Below are 18076 nucleotides of genomic sequence, written 5' to 3' on the forward strand. Positions count from 1 at the left end.
CACCGTTTCTTTATGTGTTGTGTTTGTGGTGGTAGTGGGATAGCAATTTAAAAAAAAACAAAAAAAAAAAAACAAACAAAAAAAAAACAAAGTCAGCAGAATTGCAATAAAGTGTCGATGTAAGAAAATAGTTGAGCAGAGCAAGTAATACAGAGTACTTGACTATGCAAATGAGCCATTACATTAGCTAATCACCAACCAAAAAAACAGTGGTTTGCCATTTTCTATTTTGATATGGTGGATTACAATTATTTTGTCATAATCATAGACTGCAGTTACCTCCCTTGGATTTTTAGAAGTATATACATTGATAAATTTTATTTTTAATTGTAATCATTTTTTCTTTTTAATTTTTCTATACTCACGTCATTTTTTGTAATCTATCTTTCCTATTTTATAAAAGGTATTTTTTCTGTGTGTGTCTGCGAGTTTGTTCCCTATGAACTCCTAAACGGCTGGGCCGATTTTTATGAAATTTCACACAAAGATACTTTATGTGCATGGCAGTGTTCTTAGATAGGTTTTGTATCGGAATGTCTTCCATAAGTATCGATAATTGAAATAATCTGATGAAAGAAGAACAGCCAATTTTGACCAAAGTTAACACGTTATATAGCCTAACATCACAAGTATATTTTGAGAAGTTTTATCACACAAGTTGAAAGGTTCAACATATACAATCAACAGTAGGTTCTTTGATACGACAGAGGCTCGTTTGAAATGAATGTCTTTGTTTAAAACACAATTGAAGCATGCAATGTAACTTTTGCATTTTAAACTTAAAATTCAAGCAATTTATATATATATAAAAGCGAAAATGTGTGTATGTATGTTCGCTTTTTGTGTACGTACCCCCCCCCACCTCGCCAAACTTTCACAAGAAACACTTGACTAGCTGAAAACACTATCTATAATTCCCCCCCACTCTTTATCTGTGCCTAAACCTAAACATAGATTCCATGATCAAAGCTCCTTTCTTAGAACTGCATGCCTGTGGAATTGTCTTCCGTTTTCCTGCTTTCCAGCTGTCTATAATATGGTTGTCTTCAAGTCCATGAACAAGTTTCTGATGAGCTGTTCCACTTAAGTTAACAAATTTACCGAACTTCCATTACTATCGATTACTATATTGTCCTTTTGATTACTGTACACTCTTTAACCCTTATCCTTGAGTGGCCTATCGGCCTTGATAAGTGGTGACGCCTATGTAAAAAAAAAAATGTCAGAGAAGCGCTCGGTCGGCTCACAGCTTCTTAAAACTTTTTATATCACATATAAATCATATCTCTGAGTTAACGGAGCTCGCCTGTCTATTAAATATTCAACATTTGTTGCTCGCCGCATATGGATTAGGCTTTGTCGTATAATAAAAGCGACACTAATTCTGGCGGTATTTTCAGGCTATCGCCGGAAATGTCCGAAAGCAATCAGCATTGATCAATGTGGAAATATTTTCCTTATATCAGACAATTACTACTCAATTTGGACAAGGGGAGCCCCCCCCCCATATCTTGGGAAAATAAAAATAAAAAATGCGTTCCCGCAGTAAATGAAATACTATCCCGCAGTCAAAGTTGACCTCATTAAGTCATTAAAACGTGCACCTGCCAAATCTAAATAATTAAATAAATTCAAACGTATTTCCGTTAGTATGTCGCGGTGGCCCAACGGTTAACGTCGCACGTTTTTTTTTTCACACTTTAATTTCCTACTTTGCCTCAAGGGTTCGGGTTCGATCCTCATACTCACCTACCAAAACTTTTTTTTTTTTTTTTAATTATTTTTATATATTTTTATTATCCTCATCTTTGATCCAGGATGAGGATAATAGTCCGCAATAAATAAATACTCCATCTCAATAAGCATTCCAATTAAGTAAATAATATTTATCCAAAAATCATGTAAATTGATTAAGTAGTTTTATTTTTAAATAAAATAAAAAAATTTTTCAAAAAAATCTAATTTTATAAGTATCTGTATTGACTGCCATTTTGGGGGGGGGAAAAAAAAAAAAAAAAAAAAGGAGTCAAGTCAATAATAATTAAAAACTTGCTAAATTTATTTTGTAACGCATATAAATTCTCATGAATCACTTAAAAATGATTTTCTTTATAAAAATAAAACTACTTGATCAATTGACATGGTTTTTGGAATATCATATTTTTGTTTTGTCATGGGTACATACATCATATAAATTTTTATTTAGTTTTTTTCTTTTTAATATAGGGGACTTCTGGACAAGAACCATGGAATACAAATAATTATAAAATAAACTAATCTGATATAAAGAATTATATAATCATAAATTGAATTTTTTTTTTTAAATTATATAATCATAAATTAAATAATTTTTAAAAACAAGAACCCAGGTTTGCCCAGCTGGGCAAACTTGAGTCCTTGTACTGGAAAAATATCCAGTAAATAAAACGTTTAGTAAATAGCTTTATTTTGGTACCTTACTTGCCTGGGTGGGTTGCCGGTAGGCTGAGATAAACCGCGTCATCCACACACACACACACACACACAGTAAATCAAACATACTAAGGGAGATAACTTCCGGTGAATACCGGAAAAATATCCAGTAAATAAAACGTTTAGTAAATCGTTATTTTTTGCATTTGTTTTTGCTTTTCCATACATCAAACATGGATATCAATAACACTAAAACATCCGCTGGGTCATAAGCTTCGTTTCAGTACCTTACTTGCCTGAGTGGGTTGCTGGTAGGCCGAGATAAACCGCGTCACACACATACACACCCACAGACACAGACATTAGGAAAATTTATAAGATTATATTATGATAAGTTAAATAATTTTTTAAAAATTATATAAATTAAATAATTTTTTTAAATTATATAATCGTACATTAAATAATTTTTAAAAATTATATAATCATAAATCGAATTTTTTTAATTATATAATCATAAATTAAATAATTTTTAAAACTTTATTTATACAAAATATCAACACTCTTCAGCAAACAAGAAAAGATAAAAAATAAAAATGAAGACTTTAAACGAATCTTACATAAAGTCGTGCATAAAGTTGACTTCTCTTATCAGAGTCGATGAGGAAATTGGAGGCACGTCCAGAAATGATGGCCGAACTGATGAGGGCGGATCCAAATACTCGATACAGATGAGCATGTACTCCATTCAGCTTAAAAAGGTTTGTCTGCAAAGAAGATGGAAGATTCAAATATTTATAAGACATCACAAAATAATATTGACAACACATGTGAATATGCATTTTTTTGTCTGTCCGATCACTACTAGACATGATATAACAGGTGACGATGAAGAGTTAATGGGATGAGAAGTAGCAGGAAGAGGAGGAGGGAAATACAGGGAGGGAATGCATTAAACACAAAAAACTCCGATTCTGAAGGTTCTTACGTGATAATATTGATGTCCCGCCCCAAAAATGGAAAAAAGAGGAAATAGGTTTATCAGCAGTTGTTCAAAAAGTTGTTCAAGGCACACAAAGAAAACGAAAATAGGATTATTAATCAAGGTGTGGTTGGTGACTGGAAGAAAAGATCAGACATAGGTCAAGATATTTAGAATTAGTTTACAGATTTTTTTTCTTTTTCCACAAGAGAGTCACCACTTATCAAGGCCTGAAATTCACTTGAGGATAAGGCTTAATGAGTGTATGGTGACCACCCAGACAACAGCATAGTAATAGTGGTGGAATTAGGGTAGAAATAAATTATTTAGAGACGGCTCAATAAGAACTTGTTTACATTGGACTTGAAGATGACCATATTGTAGTCAGCTGGAAAGCTCTAGGAGTTATGGTGAATTTTGCAACAGTTTATGGATAGTCTTGAGTTTATGCCAGTTAAGGACAGTTTGCAGTTGGAGATATAGTTGAATGCAAGTTGTGGCTTGAAGCAGATAGAGATGATCTGACGTCAACTGACAAACACAGCCTCGACAGATGGCCACAACATTAAAGAGTCGTTGGCATTATACATGCACCCAAAACCAAACTACAGAATGTGTTGGAGTTTGTGTTTTCTTTTTATTTCTCTTATTGTTTTTTTTTTATATATTCTCCTCCTCCTCCTCTGCAATCGCCAATATGAAAGATGAAGGAAAAGAAGACCATGAACACAGTGTTAGGGTCGGCAATTGCTGTCCAGGGGGGGTGGGGGGAGGTCATATGATGACAAATTATGTTTTTATTCATCCATGTTTGATCTAATATCCATTTTACAAGCTGGCATATATATATGTATATATATATATGCACATGCACGCACACACACACAGGTGACCCCCCCCCCCCAAAAAAAAAGAAGCTAAATGGAGGCCAAAGATATTAGTGTTTTGATGTAATGTTTTGAATATAATAAACTAATTATGACCAAAGTTTCATTTCATTCGGACAAAACACTAAGAAATGAGGCCTAATTAGAGTTGGGGCCGTTTTTTTTTTTTTTGTCACCCTGTATTGTTGGCTATTCTAATAAATAAGCTAAAATTGCATATCTCACCTGCATTTTAAGCATCCAAACTGGAAATGCAAAAAACATTATGCCAAACATCAACGTCAAAACAAAATCGTTTCGTAAAAATGTGTTCAGCTTTGACTTGGTTTCCATGTAACCACCCCATTCCTTGCTACGCAGGCAGTAAATGAGATTACCCAACGTCCACAACACGTTACCCACAACGCTGATGTACAAATGCTAGAAAATAGAAAAACAAAAAAAATAAACATTAAAAAATGATTAAATTCAAGAAAATATTTTATCACTTAATAAATTTTTTTTTTTAAATTAGCTTTTTACGTTAAATAAAAGCAAATTGTTTCTTTCATTTCATTGACCAATCATTGTGTTCCACCGTAATATTGGGTTCCAATCAATAATCACAATTCCATAAAACTTCGAAAAAAACAAACAAGAAAAAAAAAATTCATTAAGATCAAAACCGTTTCAAAGTGATAACTAGGGCTTAAACAACAGCATATTCTTTTCATTGTTTTGACTCGAGTATGTATCCGTTGATACCTTATATGCTTTTATATAGAGTGACGTGGTTCTTGATTGATTAACTGTGTCGGGTATATTGGAGTCAAAATAATGAAAATATGCTGTTGTCATAGCCCTAGTCATGACATAGGTTATATATTGGCACCCTACGCTAGTAAATAGCAATTAAGTTAGCTAGTATGGATATTGGTGAGATAACCTGGCAACAAACAAATAAATCTAGTGGCAGGTAGTATGATTGAAGTGTAGGGATCAAAGGTTAGCACCCTACGCAAGACTAGAAATGCAGGAGGAATGATACGAGGATAGAAAGATCATCACTAGAGCTATGACAAGAGAATATTCTTATCATTGTTTTGACTCTCGAGTATATATCCAACGCAGTTAATCAATCGAGAACCACACCACTATCTAAAAACATGATATTAACTGATATATACTCGAGAGTCAAAATAATGATAAGAATATTCTCTTGTCATAGCCCTAGTCATCATGTGTTCAAAAAAAATAAAATAAATAAATAAAAGTTTCTAGTCAGTTGATCGTCGAGAGTGGTTGGTTGGTTGTTTTTGTTTTCCGGCATATCAACCCTTTTCGAGTTATTTAATGCCGAATCCAAAGATTTTGAAGAAAAAATTTTTAATAGAATATATTTGTTGTTTTCAAGTCGGTTTCTATTCAACCCATAGTTGGAACCCTAACAGGTACTACCACTCCGGGTCAGAGTGGACCTGGGAGCAATGGTAACGTTGAGAGTGGTACGGATGAGATGCACATGACAATTTAGAATCTCAGTGAATGTTGTGTAGAGACTGCCCGTGTGTCACCATCGTTAATACAGAGTTAGAAAAACGAGTAATTAATTAATTAGACATTGATCTCTCCTCCCAATGAGTAAACTATCTCTCTAATAAAACCTTTGAAACCCTGGCAAGTCTCCATAGTGTTTCGCTGCACAAATAGGTTTTGCTTATCTTCCTAAGCAGAGGAGGTGAAGGGTCAACAACCATGAGGAGATGACAGCCAGTCATGAACAATGAAGAAAGCGACTATGAAAGCAAGACCAACACGAAAACAACTTGCACAACGTACGTATAAAAAGACTTTGTTGATTTGTCTCTAAATTGCTCCCTGGTGAAAACACACGTGCGCAAAAGCATGGTTTATGAAAAGATCATGCACTTAAATTGTTACACATGGATGAATCTCGCCATGTATTGTAGTCAAAGAGATTCTTCTTCTCCCAGGTACTAAATATCAAGTTCTGATGTTGGTAGAGACTAACACTTGTCTTGTCCCCAGCCTTATTTCCTAATCCTGGTTAATGTGCTAACAGGTTGCTTTCGTAGTTTTACCTATAACAGATCATTCCTGCATTATCTATATATAAATAAAATGAACTCATCCCCCCCGTTTGAGTTTGACCTTAATAGGATTAAAAATCACAACATTACATTCAAGTGTAACGTCCCCACACTTCAGCACAGGATCCGAGGTGTGCTATAGGCCTACTACCCTTACAGTTCCTTGATATTCGTACATTTCTATATTTTTTCCGGTGAAAGTTCACTGCCACAATCGGTTAGAATCAATGGAAGTTGTAAAATATTTTCTCTCTATTAGATTCATACTATGCCCGCGACGACTTAACACCGATGCGGATACGTCCACAGAGGAATATACGAGGAACACCGGTTTGAGTTCTTAGTTGATTAAAAAATATGGATTGGCATTTTTCCGTTGGGTGAAACGCGACTTTACATTCCAATTATTCTGTAGGTTACTTGTGCCATTTTATAAATTTTTTTCTTTTTTTTCCCCTTTTATTCCTCCCTTTATATTTTTTCTCTTTTTGTAGAGATGGGTAGGGGGGGGGGTTGCGATTCGAAGGATTACTTAAACGAAAAGAACTAACATTGGATTCCAGTTTTTACAAGAAACTTTAACAGTCAGCCGCCAATGTTCTTCAAATCTTGCACCGATTAGTTGCTTTAATATTTTATTTACTGTCTTTATACTTCTATTATGTTTGCACTGATTCCATACGTGATACTAGGGGGGGGGGGAACTGACTTCCTATTTTCGGATTAGTTACTTATTCATTATTTATTTCTATACATTGCATTTCTGGGAGTTTCAGTAGCACAATCACTACTACGCTATCGATATTGGAATCAGACAACATTCAAATTGGTTAACAGTGACAACAAAGAAAACAATACAAAAAAAGAAACCAAAACAAACCAACATTAAAAAAATAAAAAACACAGTCAGTTTTCTGGTTTTCTTTATTCATTTTTTTCTTTTTCATTGAAACAAAGAAAAATAAATAAATAAAATCCAATAAACATATGTTCACTATACACAGTAAGTTTTATTTTTTTTATTTTTTTTTTTCCATTTAAAAAAAAAAAAAAAAAAAAAAAAAAAAAAAAAAAAAGCAAAAATATTGGATTTAAATAAACATTTGCATTTTACGCGGTAACTTTTTGGATTTTTTTCTTTTTTTTTACCCTTTTTTTTCCTTTGGTATTCTTTCACGTTCGTTTTGTTTTTATTCCTTTCAATTTTACGAGTCATATTAGCTAAACCAGGGCAGAGGGCATCTATAAATATAAAAGCTAAAATGTGTGTGTGTGGGTGGGTGGGAGGGGTGTTCCTTCACTCTAAACTCGGCCTCCTCCTGCTACTACGACAATGACATCATGTTTTACCTAGAAAACGTTGACGTTAGTTTGAACCACCTGCAAGTGTTTTTAAAAGGTTAATTTTATCCTATCTCAATTGTGTCTCTTTGGCGTAGAGGTAATGTGTCAGGCATTTTTTTTTCCGCCGTAGCCTTGATGCTTCGGGTCCAAGCCTGTCTTCCTACCTAAACCTTTTTCCCTCTTTTACACCTTTTTTTTTTTTTTTTCCCTTTTTTTTTACATTTGTTTGCGGTTTTGCTTTGTTTTGGGTTTCCCAATTTTTTATAACATCGTGTTTTTTTTTAGAATATTAAAACAGACCCCCCTTCTACATACACACCTCCAAACACCCAGGCAATGCCGGGTACCCCCCTCCCCCCACCGATAGTTCTTCATAATATATAGTGTTGCCAGCTATTACCAAATGAACCTTTCCCTTATTGTTTAAGTGCAGTTCATGCAGGATTTCCTACACAACTCCTTAAAAGATTGTGAGAGCCCAACCAGGAACACATACATCAACTCCCACTGTGAGAATGATAACAGGAATCGAATCAGGACCGGAAACCTTAGACTGGTCAAAATTAGAAAAAAGCTCTAGCAACCATCTTTGGAGTAATAATGACAAAATCAATAGATTGATCAGTTTTTAAAGGAAAATCAGGAAAAACAGTAGGAAAAAAAAAAAAAAAAAAAAAAAAAAAAGCAAAGATGTCAGCCTTATCCTTAGAAGATGAAATAATCTGAAAACCATTAAAAAGATGAGAAATAGCAGATTTGCCACTTAATAACACTATTGTAGATTCTCCAAAAAGTCTGGGGAGCCAACCGTTTAAGATGAGATAGAGTCATGAATCCTTTAAGAATAGCAAAACTTAGCCTCAAAGATTGCTTACAGGCATTGCTCCTCTATAGAATCGTCTAGAGCGTTCATAATTATCTTGACGATGGGTCATGACAAAAGCACAAATAGATGAAAATGACAGAATGAGGAATGAAGGTATCAATCCAACAAGAAACTAGTCAGTAATCTAACATCATTCCAGAGAACCTCATTTTTACTTTTGGGTGAATTAGTATACATATATGTAGTATACGCTACAAATTTACCAAAATTTATTTTAATATATTTCTCCTAAATCAATATATTCATTTTATTTGTTTATTTTTACTTAGAAGTTGATCAGAATAAAAGCTATGAATGATTCATGTGCAGACCCTGTGTAATAGTGGTCAATAATTGTTTCATGCACCATACCTCTTCTGTCATTCGTCCAGTTTTATTGTCCTTGTAGAAAAACTGGGCAAAAAGTTGGGCCAACAAAGCAGAAAAGCCACCCTGAAAAGAAATAGAAATGGAATCAATGCATCTCAGAAAGAAAAATACAAAATTATTAGTGCAGGGGCATTTTTTTTTTTTAATACAATTGTATTGTATGAATTTATAGAAAAATTTATTATAAAAAAAAACAAAAAAACATTTATTTTAAATTTCTTCATTAAATATACTACATTTGTAACCCAATTTCTTTTATATATATATAAAAGTTATGAAAATATATCTATGGCCATTAAGTTACAGAAGCTTGTGGGTTTTACTCACACAGTGAATCAGCTGGCTAAAATGCCTGAAAAATTAATTCCTAATATATATATATATACACACACACACACACACACACACACACACACACAAGTCATCGAATACTCTGCTTACTGTTTATTTCATTAGCATTTACAGATACTTTATTTCCCTTCATTTCTCATGCTAATTTCTGATAACCTGGAGGTTGAATACTAGCTCATGGAGTCAATAGTGATTGGGTTGTCTCCTACACTAACGATAATGTATGTTCAAAATGTGTCTGCAGGTATAAAAATAATATTTAAAATATATAGATTTTTTTTTTTTCAAATTACTATGTTGCATGATTGATTTAAAAGGTGTGATCAATAAAAAAAAAAAAAAAAAAAAAAAAAAATTAAAATTTTCACATTTATTCTGTATATTACAGAAAAAGATAAGTTGTTTTATATTGTTATCATGATTTCATAGGTAATCTCAGAGTCTGCGGTCAAATTCACCATCTGTTATTCACTTTTTTTTGGGGGGGGGGCATTAATTTCACAGTAAGCCTTTTTCTGCAGCTGTTTTATTTCATTTTTGTAGGTTGTTGAAAAATCTTATTTTTATTTTATTTATTAGCTTATTCATTACATTTTCTTTTTCATTAACTATATATATATTAACACATTAATAATTCTTGGGCCTCACATATAGTTAGCACCATTAATACAAAATTTATCATTTTTATAAACCTTCAAATGATACATGTCAAAATTTGAGTTCAATCAAATTATTAGTATTATTTTACCTAATATGCAAATGTTCAAATTAACAAAAAAAAATTTGAATTTGGCCTGTTGATTCCTAATAGGAAAAAATACTGTTCAAGTAAAGCAATGGTTCAATAAATGCTATTTGGACTAGTTAAAAAGATGGCATGCTGATTTTAAACGTGTTATACAGCTACAAATGATGCTGAACTCTCAAGGTTTCTAGCAATTTGGCAGAAATCATTCTTTTCTCAAAAAAAAAAAAAAAATAATCTACTTATATATAAAAGGCATTGTGTGTATGTGTGTGTGTTTGTTTTTGATTGTTCCCTCTTTTCTTGAAAACGACTGGACCAATTTTTTTTTTTTTTTTTTTACACACATTCTTTATGTGTCTGAGTGTTCTAAGATAGGCTTTGCATCAGAATGTGAACAATAATTATCAAAAATCGATAATCAAAAAAAAATTCCGATTAAAGAAGGAACGGTTTGATTTTGACCAAAGTTAACACGCTGATACAGCCTAACATCACAAGTGCATTTGAGAAGTTTTATCATCGCACAAGCAGGTGTCATGCTCTCTGGATATACGTTTCAATCTCTTATACTGTCTATCTTCTCTTGATATGCATTGGTGTTACTATATATTGCTTTTGCAGGGTGTTGTAAGCAATGGACAACTCCTTTCTTTGTATGGTCCTGGATATGACCTTAAACTATATCCAGTGGTGTGGCGCCAGCTTGTGAACTTTGCGGAGTGTGGAGCCACTCTTTAATTGCCATTGCTCTCAAGTCTACGCTGACCTGGAGTGGTATTACCTGTTAGGGTCCCAACTATGGGTTAAATAGAAACTGACTTGAAAACAACAAATATGCTCTATTAAAAAATTTTTCTCCAAAATCTTTGGATTCGGCATTAAATAACCTGAAAAGGATTGATATGCCATAAAACAAAACCAACCAACCTTTTTTTTGTATTATATGGATATAGATTGTCCAATGAAAGTTGGTTTTCGATCAACAGATGGCATAAACCTCTGATCAGCATATCTATAAACGATAATTTATTATCTGCCTTTTATATGATATATGATATTTTATATCAGCAGGAGTTCCCATGGTCCAGTTATGTTTGAACATTGGTGAGGCCAGAGTATGAATGCGTGTCATCCACATATCACAACCACATTGTTGGTTTTACTGGGGTTGATCGATCCTAATACCATTTCCTCAAAGTATTCCATATATACATTGACCAGTATTGTGGATAATGAAAATCCCATCTCTAAACCTTCTTGATGCTAATTTCATCACTAAGTACATATTTTCTACACAGAAGTTCAACATCTCCATTATATTGTTAATTAGGATGCAAGTTTGATCGTTTAGTGAAGGATGAATTCAACATATCTTGTAGCACAGTCGGAGTCTTCTCAGTGGGTATTTCCGTGAAGAGACTCACTACATCTAGACTCACCATCTGGTTGGAATGAATGGAAGCATTGTTGATATTTTTCTCCCACAAAGTAAGATGAATTCTTGGCATATGGAGATTTGCTCCTCTCTCTCTACAACTACGGATTAAATAATATTACAATTTCTGATGATATTCACTTCTGTTTATGATTGACTATTCTAATCCTTTTATTTATCTCTGACTGTTCACAGAGAGAAAGAAGAGATGGAAACATGAGTGATACCATAGAAGAGTGGAGGGGAATCAAAGTAGTAAGCGAGGGCGAGAGTGATAGATAGAAACTTAGTAAGACGTAGTTCACTTGGTGAATTCATTTTTAAATTGGGGTTAATTAGAACAATTAAAATTGAAGGGTTTTTTTTTCAAACATAACTAAGGAATATTTTAGCATGTATTTTGTGTGATTAAAATAACCTCAAGATTAAACACCAGGTTGAGAAACGCGGTCTATCCTTCTCTCGAGGGTAGATGGGACTCTCTTAAGCCGTGGTAGGCACCCCATCTAGCGATGGCGTCACGATAAAAAATACCCTTGATAGCCCTGGCGAAACATCAAGTATTCAGTTACCGACAAGATTTGAATTACACTACAAGCTTGTGTAGTGGTGAGTTCAATCTTGGCTGCAGCCACGCTGGATGGATGGAAGAAAAAAAAAAAAGAATGTTGATTAACTCAACATCAGTATAGTAGATTTTATCAAAAACTGAAGGGGGGGGGGAGCTTTGCCCGGTCATAAAATATGCTTAAATATACATTTTAATTCATGCAGATTTCATATTTATTACAGAGCCAATACACTATTTAATATTATATTATACTTAATATATAGTACTGATTAAAAAAAAAAAAAAAAAGAAAAAAAATTTTTTTTTTTTTTAAATTTGAAAAATTTTTTTTCTTTTTTAAATTACTTCAGTGGCACTAGAATCGAAACCAAAACGTTTAGTGCTCCAGCCGCATTCCCTACCATTTGAGCTATTGACAGGTAGATAAGAAAGATTTAAAATTAAACCACTTCAAGCTATGAATGAATATGCGCATGTACAAAAGAAATATGCCAGCAAGTTGAAATAAACATTTTACATTTCAACTTGCTGACATATATGTCTGTATGCATTATTCATCCATCCAAACAAAGATTTTATTCATTATAAACCATCCTTGGTTTAGGATTACTAGGGCTAGGACAACAGCATATTTTTTTCATTGTTTTAACTCAAGTGTGTATCCGTTTATATCTTATATGCTTTTATGTAGAACGATGTGATTCTCGATTAAGCGTGTTGGATATATACTCGTGAGTCAAAACAATGAAAAGAATATTCTTTTTTTATTACATTTTCACCCCAAACAAGGCAAATTGCCACTTTGGTGTAAGGGGCTGCTATCAGGGGCAACAACTACTGGGTTACTATGTAGGGATTTGGGCAGCAAGATGTTGGTTCACGTTACACTTGAACTTCTGCACGTCAGTACTGTTGGGGAAGCAGGGACCTGGAATGGAATTCCAAAGTCTAGCGGTTCTGGGGAAGAAACTATTGGAGTAGAAAGATCTTTTACATCTAGGGATCTCTACAGTGTGGGGGTGGGATTTAGCAGCCTGTCGGGTTTGTCAAGGGTGCTCACGTCGTGGGGGCACAAGTGATTGCAGTTCGTCAGAGCATTCACCACTAAAATACTTGTAGAACAGGCAGAGGGATGCAACATTTCGTCGATGGGACAGAGGCTGAAGCTTAGATGCCAGTTCAGGGTCTATCAGGTTTGCGACTCTCTTTTAAACCTTGTCAAGGAGCGAGAGACTTGTAGCAGATGCACCAGCCCAAATGTGACAGCAGTACTCCATACATGGGCGAATGGTGGCCTTATAGAGTTACAGGATACTTTCGGGTGTTAGTAGTTGTCTAGCACGGTAGAGAGAGCCCACCTTTCTTGCAGCGGCCCTGGCAATGCCTTCAACTCGTGTTTCCTGTGAACGTTAGGCAAGAAGTTTGAAAGATGTACTCTCAGATAAAGAGTCGTTGGCCATTGCTATAGGTGGTAGAGAGGGTTTCTTGTAATTATTGAATGAAACTAGTTTAGTCTTGGCGGCATTGAATGTGTGACCAACCATTTTTGTCCCCATTCCACTACAGATTGGAGGTCTTCCTCTAGTGTTTCTGCCATTTCTTTAGAAATGTGTTCATTCGTCTTCCTGTCGTGCCTGTTATAGAGTGTAGTGTCATCAGTATATATACCCATCTCAGAGGCAATTTTGTCGGGGAGGTCATTTATGAATATCAGGAACAATAGAGGTCCAAGGATAGACCCCTGAGGCACTCCCGCATTTATATCATATTGTTTAGATGTACGACCGTCGAGGACAACCTGGATTTTTCTCTTATCTAAGAAGGATTTAATTATGTTAAGTATTCTACCAGTGATACCGTATGATCTAATTTTCCTGAGGAGACCTCATGCCATACCCTGTCAAAAGCCTTAGATATATCTAGAGCTACTGCTCTGCCCTCCCCCGCTTTATCCAGTGAATGGTATATTTATATAGATAACTGAAGAATAGAATGGTATGTTTTCAAATACCATTCCATTTGAAATTTAAGCCAAAACATTCGAATTTGAAATTTAAGCCAAAACACTATGTGCTTTCTTTTATGTAAAAGTTGCATCTATTTATCTTAAAGATATGAAGCAAGTTTTTGATCCAACAGGCCCTTATCAAGCAACTTGTTTTATTATTTAATCATTTTTTTGTTGGAGATCTAAAAATCTGCCATGAATGTCATGTCTGTCAAAATGAAAATTAGAAAATCTAGAAGTCACTTCAAGTACAAACACATGACTCGCATGATAAGGTTATAAGCAAAAAAAAAATGTTACTTTATCAAGGCCCGTTGATTCAAAAGCTATAAAAGGTGAATAAATTTTTTTATTTAAAAAAAAAAAAAGAAAAAAAAAAGTAGACATCATTTTGTCTTAGATTTCAAATCATAACTAAGCAGTATATTTTAGTATTTATTTTGCACGATTAAAATATATAGGAAACAAACGTTGATTAACTCAACATTAATAACAGATTTTATCATTTTTTTTAAAGATTTAAATTATTTTCAAATCATATTCCAATTAAGCAGTATGCACAATAGTATCCAAGTCGTTTACCACCGTTTCCAGATGTTTATTTTCAGTCATACCAAATACCACAGAATTTATTTGCAACAGTGATTTTCTTCATACAAAAGGAGTTGGACAAAATAATGCAAACAAGTCGTAATTTTAACCCTAACTCCTGTATATGTATTTGCATTTCTACGAAGGAGTCACCACTTATCAAGGCCCAGAGGCCACTCCAGGAGAAGGGTTAATGAGTGTACAGTAGTCAATGGGAAAATGTCGTAATCGTTTGTAGTGGAAATTTGGTAAATTAGATTACTTAAAGGGATGGCTCATCAAGAACTTGTTCCCATTGGACTTGAAGACGACCACATTGTAATCAGTTGGAAAGCAGGAAAATGGAACAGAGTTCCACAGGTGTGCAGTTCTAAGAAAGAAGCTTTGTTCATGGAATCTACATTTAGGTTTAGGCACAGATAAAGAGTTGGGGAAATTATTGATAGTGGTTTCAACTAGACGAGTGTTTTTCGTGAAATTTAGGCCGGGGGGGGGCATAGATTGGAGCTCAGAGAAGCACTTGGCATGAAAAGAATGATAAAGCAGAGACAGGCTCGCAACGTCTCTTCTGTGGAAAAGAGATTGCAGGGAAGAGAAAAGGGAATCCCCCACTAGGCTACAAATTCCATTTTGAACTCTGTCAAGGCAGTATAAGCAGCTCCTGCCCAGATGTGGCAACTGTACTCCATCCTTGGTTAAATTCACCTTCCGCATCCCCCGTGTTTACAAAGCCATTTGGCGGAAGTAACGTCAAACAAATTTTTAGCTACGGATGACCAAAACTGTTATAGAATGCCCCCCCCCTTTTTTAAATACAAATATAAAAATAAGTTTTATTCAGTCTTTATTTGAACTTTTATAAGAAAATTATAAAAAGCAAAAAACAATTCATAAACATTATTATTATAAAATAATGTTTATGAATTGTTTTTGCTTTTTTTTTTTTCAAATTTATGTAGTTTTTTTTGTTTTTGTTTACTTTTATAATAAAAATATACTTATGAACTGTTTTTTCCCCTCAATAATATGGTTATTAACTGTTTTTTTTTTTTAAATTCATGTAGTTTTTTTTTTTTACTATAAACTGTTTTTCCCCTCCAATAATATGTTTATGAACTGCTTTTTTAAATTATTTTTTTATCAAGCAAAAATAGAACTTTTATTATGACAATATTATGAACTGTTTTCACAAAATGAAACAAACTTTGTTATTACCAGAAAATATGTATTTCCTTTGTTATTATTTTAATAAGAACGAATTACTATTTCGTTATCCTTCTTACTAAAATAAAATTGTTAATTCTTCTATTTGAATAAAATTCACTGAAAATGAAATAAATAACAAAATTAAAACCCAAAAAACTCCAATTTCTTCTTGTCAAATAACATGACAAATAAGTAATAAACTATTGATTGAGATTGTCGGACTGACTTCCTCATCTTGGTTGTTATGGTCACAACGTTTCGTCCGTTTTGCCCTCCGGCCTTCATCAGGCGTTTCGTATCGAACTAGGGAACCATCTGTTAGGAGTCTCGAACCCAACCCTTTATTATTATTACGGGGCTCCCCAGTTCGATACGAAACACCTGATGAAGGCCGGAGCGCAAAACGGCCGAAACGCTGTGACCATAACAACCAAGATGAGGAAGTCAGTCCGACAATCTCAATCAATGAAAACACCACCTCATCTCAAAAATACAGACAAGTAATAAACTAGATTTTGCTTTTCTCAACACAAAATATTTATAAAACCAAAAAAAAAAAAAAAAAAAAAAAAAATTTTATGGTAAATGTCGGTAGAAGAATTCTGGTAGATGACCATTAAAAAAAATCTCATTTCATAAAAAAAAAAAAAAAAAAATAAAAAATAAAACAGTTCATAAATATTTTTTAAACAAGATCTCTTTAAAAAAATAAAACAGAAAAACTGTTCATAAATATCAAAAAACAAAACAGTTCATAAACATTTTTATTATAAATGTTATAATTTTGTTATATAAAGTTCAAACAAAGACTGAATAAAACTTATTTTTATATTTGCTTAAAAAAAGATACATTCTATACACTTGATCATCTGTAGCTAAAAATTTATCCGACGTCACTTCCGCCTAATGGCTTTGTAAACATGGAGATGCGGAAGGTGAATTTAACTATCGTTGAATGTACTTCACTCTTATAGAGGTAGAGAATTGCATCAGCAGTGAGATATCTACTGGAGCAGTAGAACGATCGTACCATTTTTCCAGCAGCCTTGGCAACAGATTTGATGTACGTGTTCCATCTCAGATGAAGAGTAAAAGTCAGACCTAGAAGTTTGTCAAAACATTTAGCCTCCCCAAGACGAGAGCCATTCATTTCAATTGATGCCAGACAGGGATGCAACAAAGTTAAACTTGATTAGTTTTACACTCAAATGAGTTTCTTAAAAATGTTTTATTTTTGGAATGGACAAAGATCTTCCATATCATCGAATTTACAGAAAAGGACGAAAAGAACAAAAAAAGACAAAATGGACTTACCATGACTCTTGCCCAGATTAGTGTTGTGTGGACAGTGACATCTTTGGAGTTTCGGACTCGCCACCACAAATAAGCTGAACCAAGAAGCATGACACCAAACGCTCGAATCATAAACAGGTGGATAGTATCAATAGGGACATCCGTCTGTGAAAGAAAAAAAAAAATCAAGTAAAAATGCATTGAAGTTGAAAAGAAATCAAAGTGTCTGAAAGTTAAAATACAAATTATTTATTTAAAACCTATATATTACATATTTCAGGTGTGTACCATGGTCTCTGTTATATCACAAAAAAAAAAAAAAAAAAAAAAAAAAAGAAAAAAAAAACGATATCACCGAGAATATATTAAATAGTGAAACAAATACAAGACATGTTTACAGATAGTAGGTGTTAGTACAAGTCCATGTTAATGGAATTCGCATCCTCCTGCATGCTCCATATACCATCTTTTATATCTTTCGGTGACAAGAAGTCACGTAGTATGAGGCACATCACAGTTTCATTTAATTTTACTACTACACCTAATTATACTACTACACATAATTATGATGATGATTGCAACGTCTTGTCAGACGAATGCCACTCCCTCAGACACTTAAAAGTCCATGAGTCCAAAAATGACTTTCATCGCCACAGGTCCATTTTAATAGTCTGAGGGAGTATCTATACACAGATGTTACAGTCTTAGCTTTGTACGACAGCTAAATCTCTCTCTCTCTCAGTTCAAAATGTTGAGATCCAGCAACAAGCAAGAGCAAGATAGCCAGCAACAAGTTAAACTGCAGACCAGCTTAATGCAGGTACTGGTCTCCCGCTTTATGGTTTTTTAAATCAGAGATTTGCTTCTCCTAGAAAGGTTGCCTTCACCATGGCTTACAGAAGCCCT

At 33.8% G+C, this 18076-nt stretch overlaps 1 protein-coding gene across 3 annotated transcripts in view; it reads right to left on the bottom strand.

The window, feature by feature from the left end:
- The window catches only part of LOC145248173 (uncharacterized), a 98774-nt gene that overhangs the window by 9004 nt on the left and 71694 nt on the right, over positions 1-18076 (bottom strand). For all 3 annotated transcript variants that reach the window (XM_080110012.1, XM_080110013.1, XM_080110011.1), the window contains exons 2-5: positions 17192-17335; positions 8950-9030; positions 4504-4698; positions 3030-3176 (exon numbers count right to left, since the gene is read on the bottom strand). In XM_080110012.1, coding sequence (XP_079966138.1) covers positions 3030-3176; positions 4504-4698; positions 8950-9030; positions 17192-17335 — 567 coding nt within the window. The remainder of the gene's footprint in view (positions 1-3029; positions 3177-4503; positions 4699-8949; positions 9031-17191; positions 17336-18076) is intronic.

Source organism: Euprymna scolopes, chromosome 26 (assembly GCF_053919585.1).
Source record: "Euprymna scolopes isolate OS-2025 chromosome 26, ASM5391958v1, whole genome shotgun sequence".
Lineage (NCBI taxonomy): Eukaryota > Metazoa > Mollusca > Cephalopoda > Sepiida > Sepiolidae > Euprymna > Euprymna scolopes.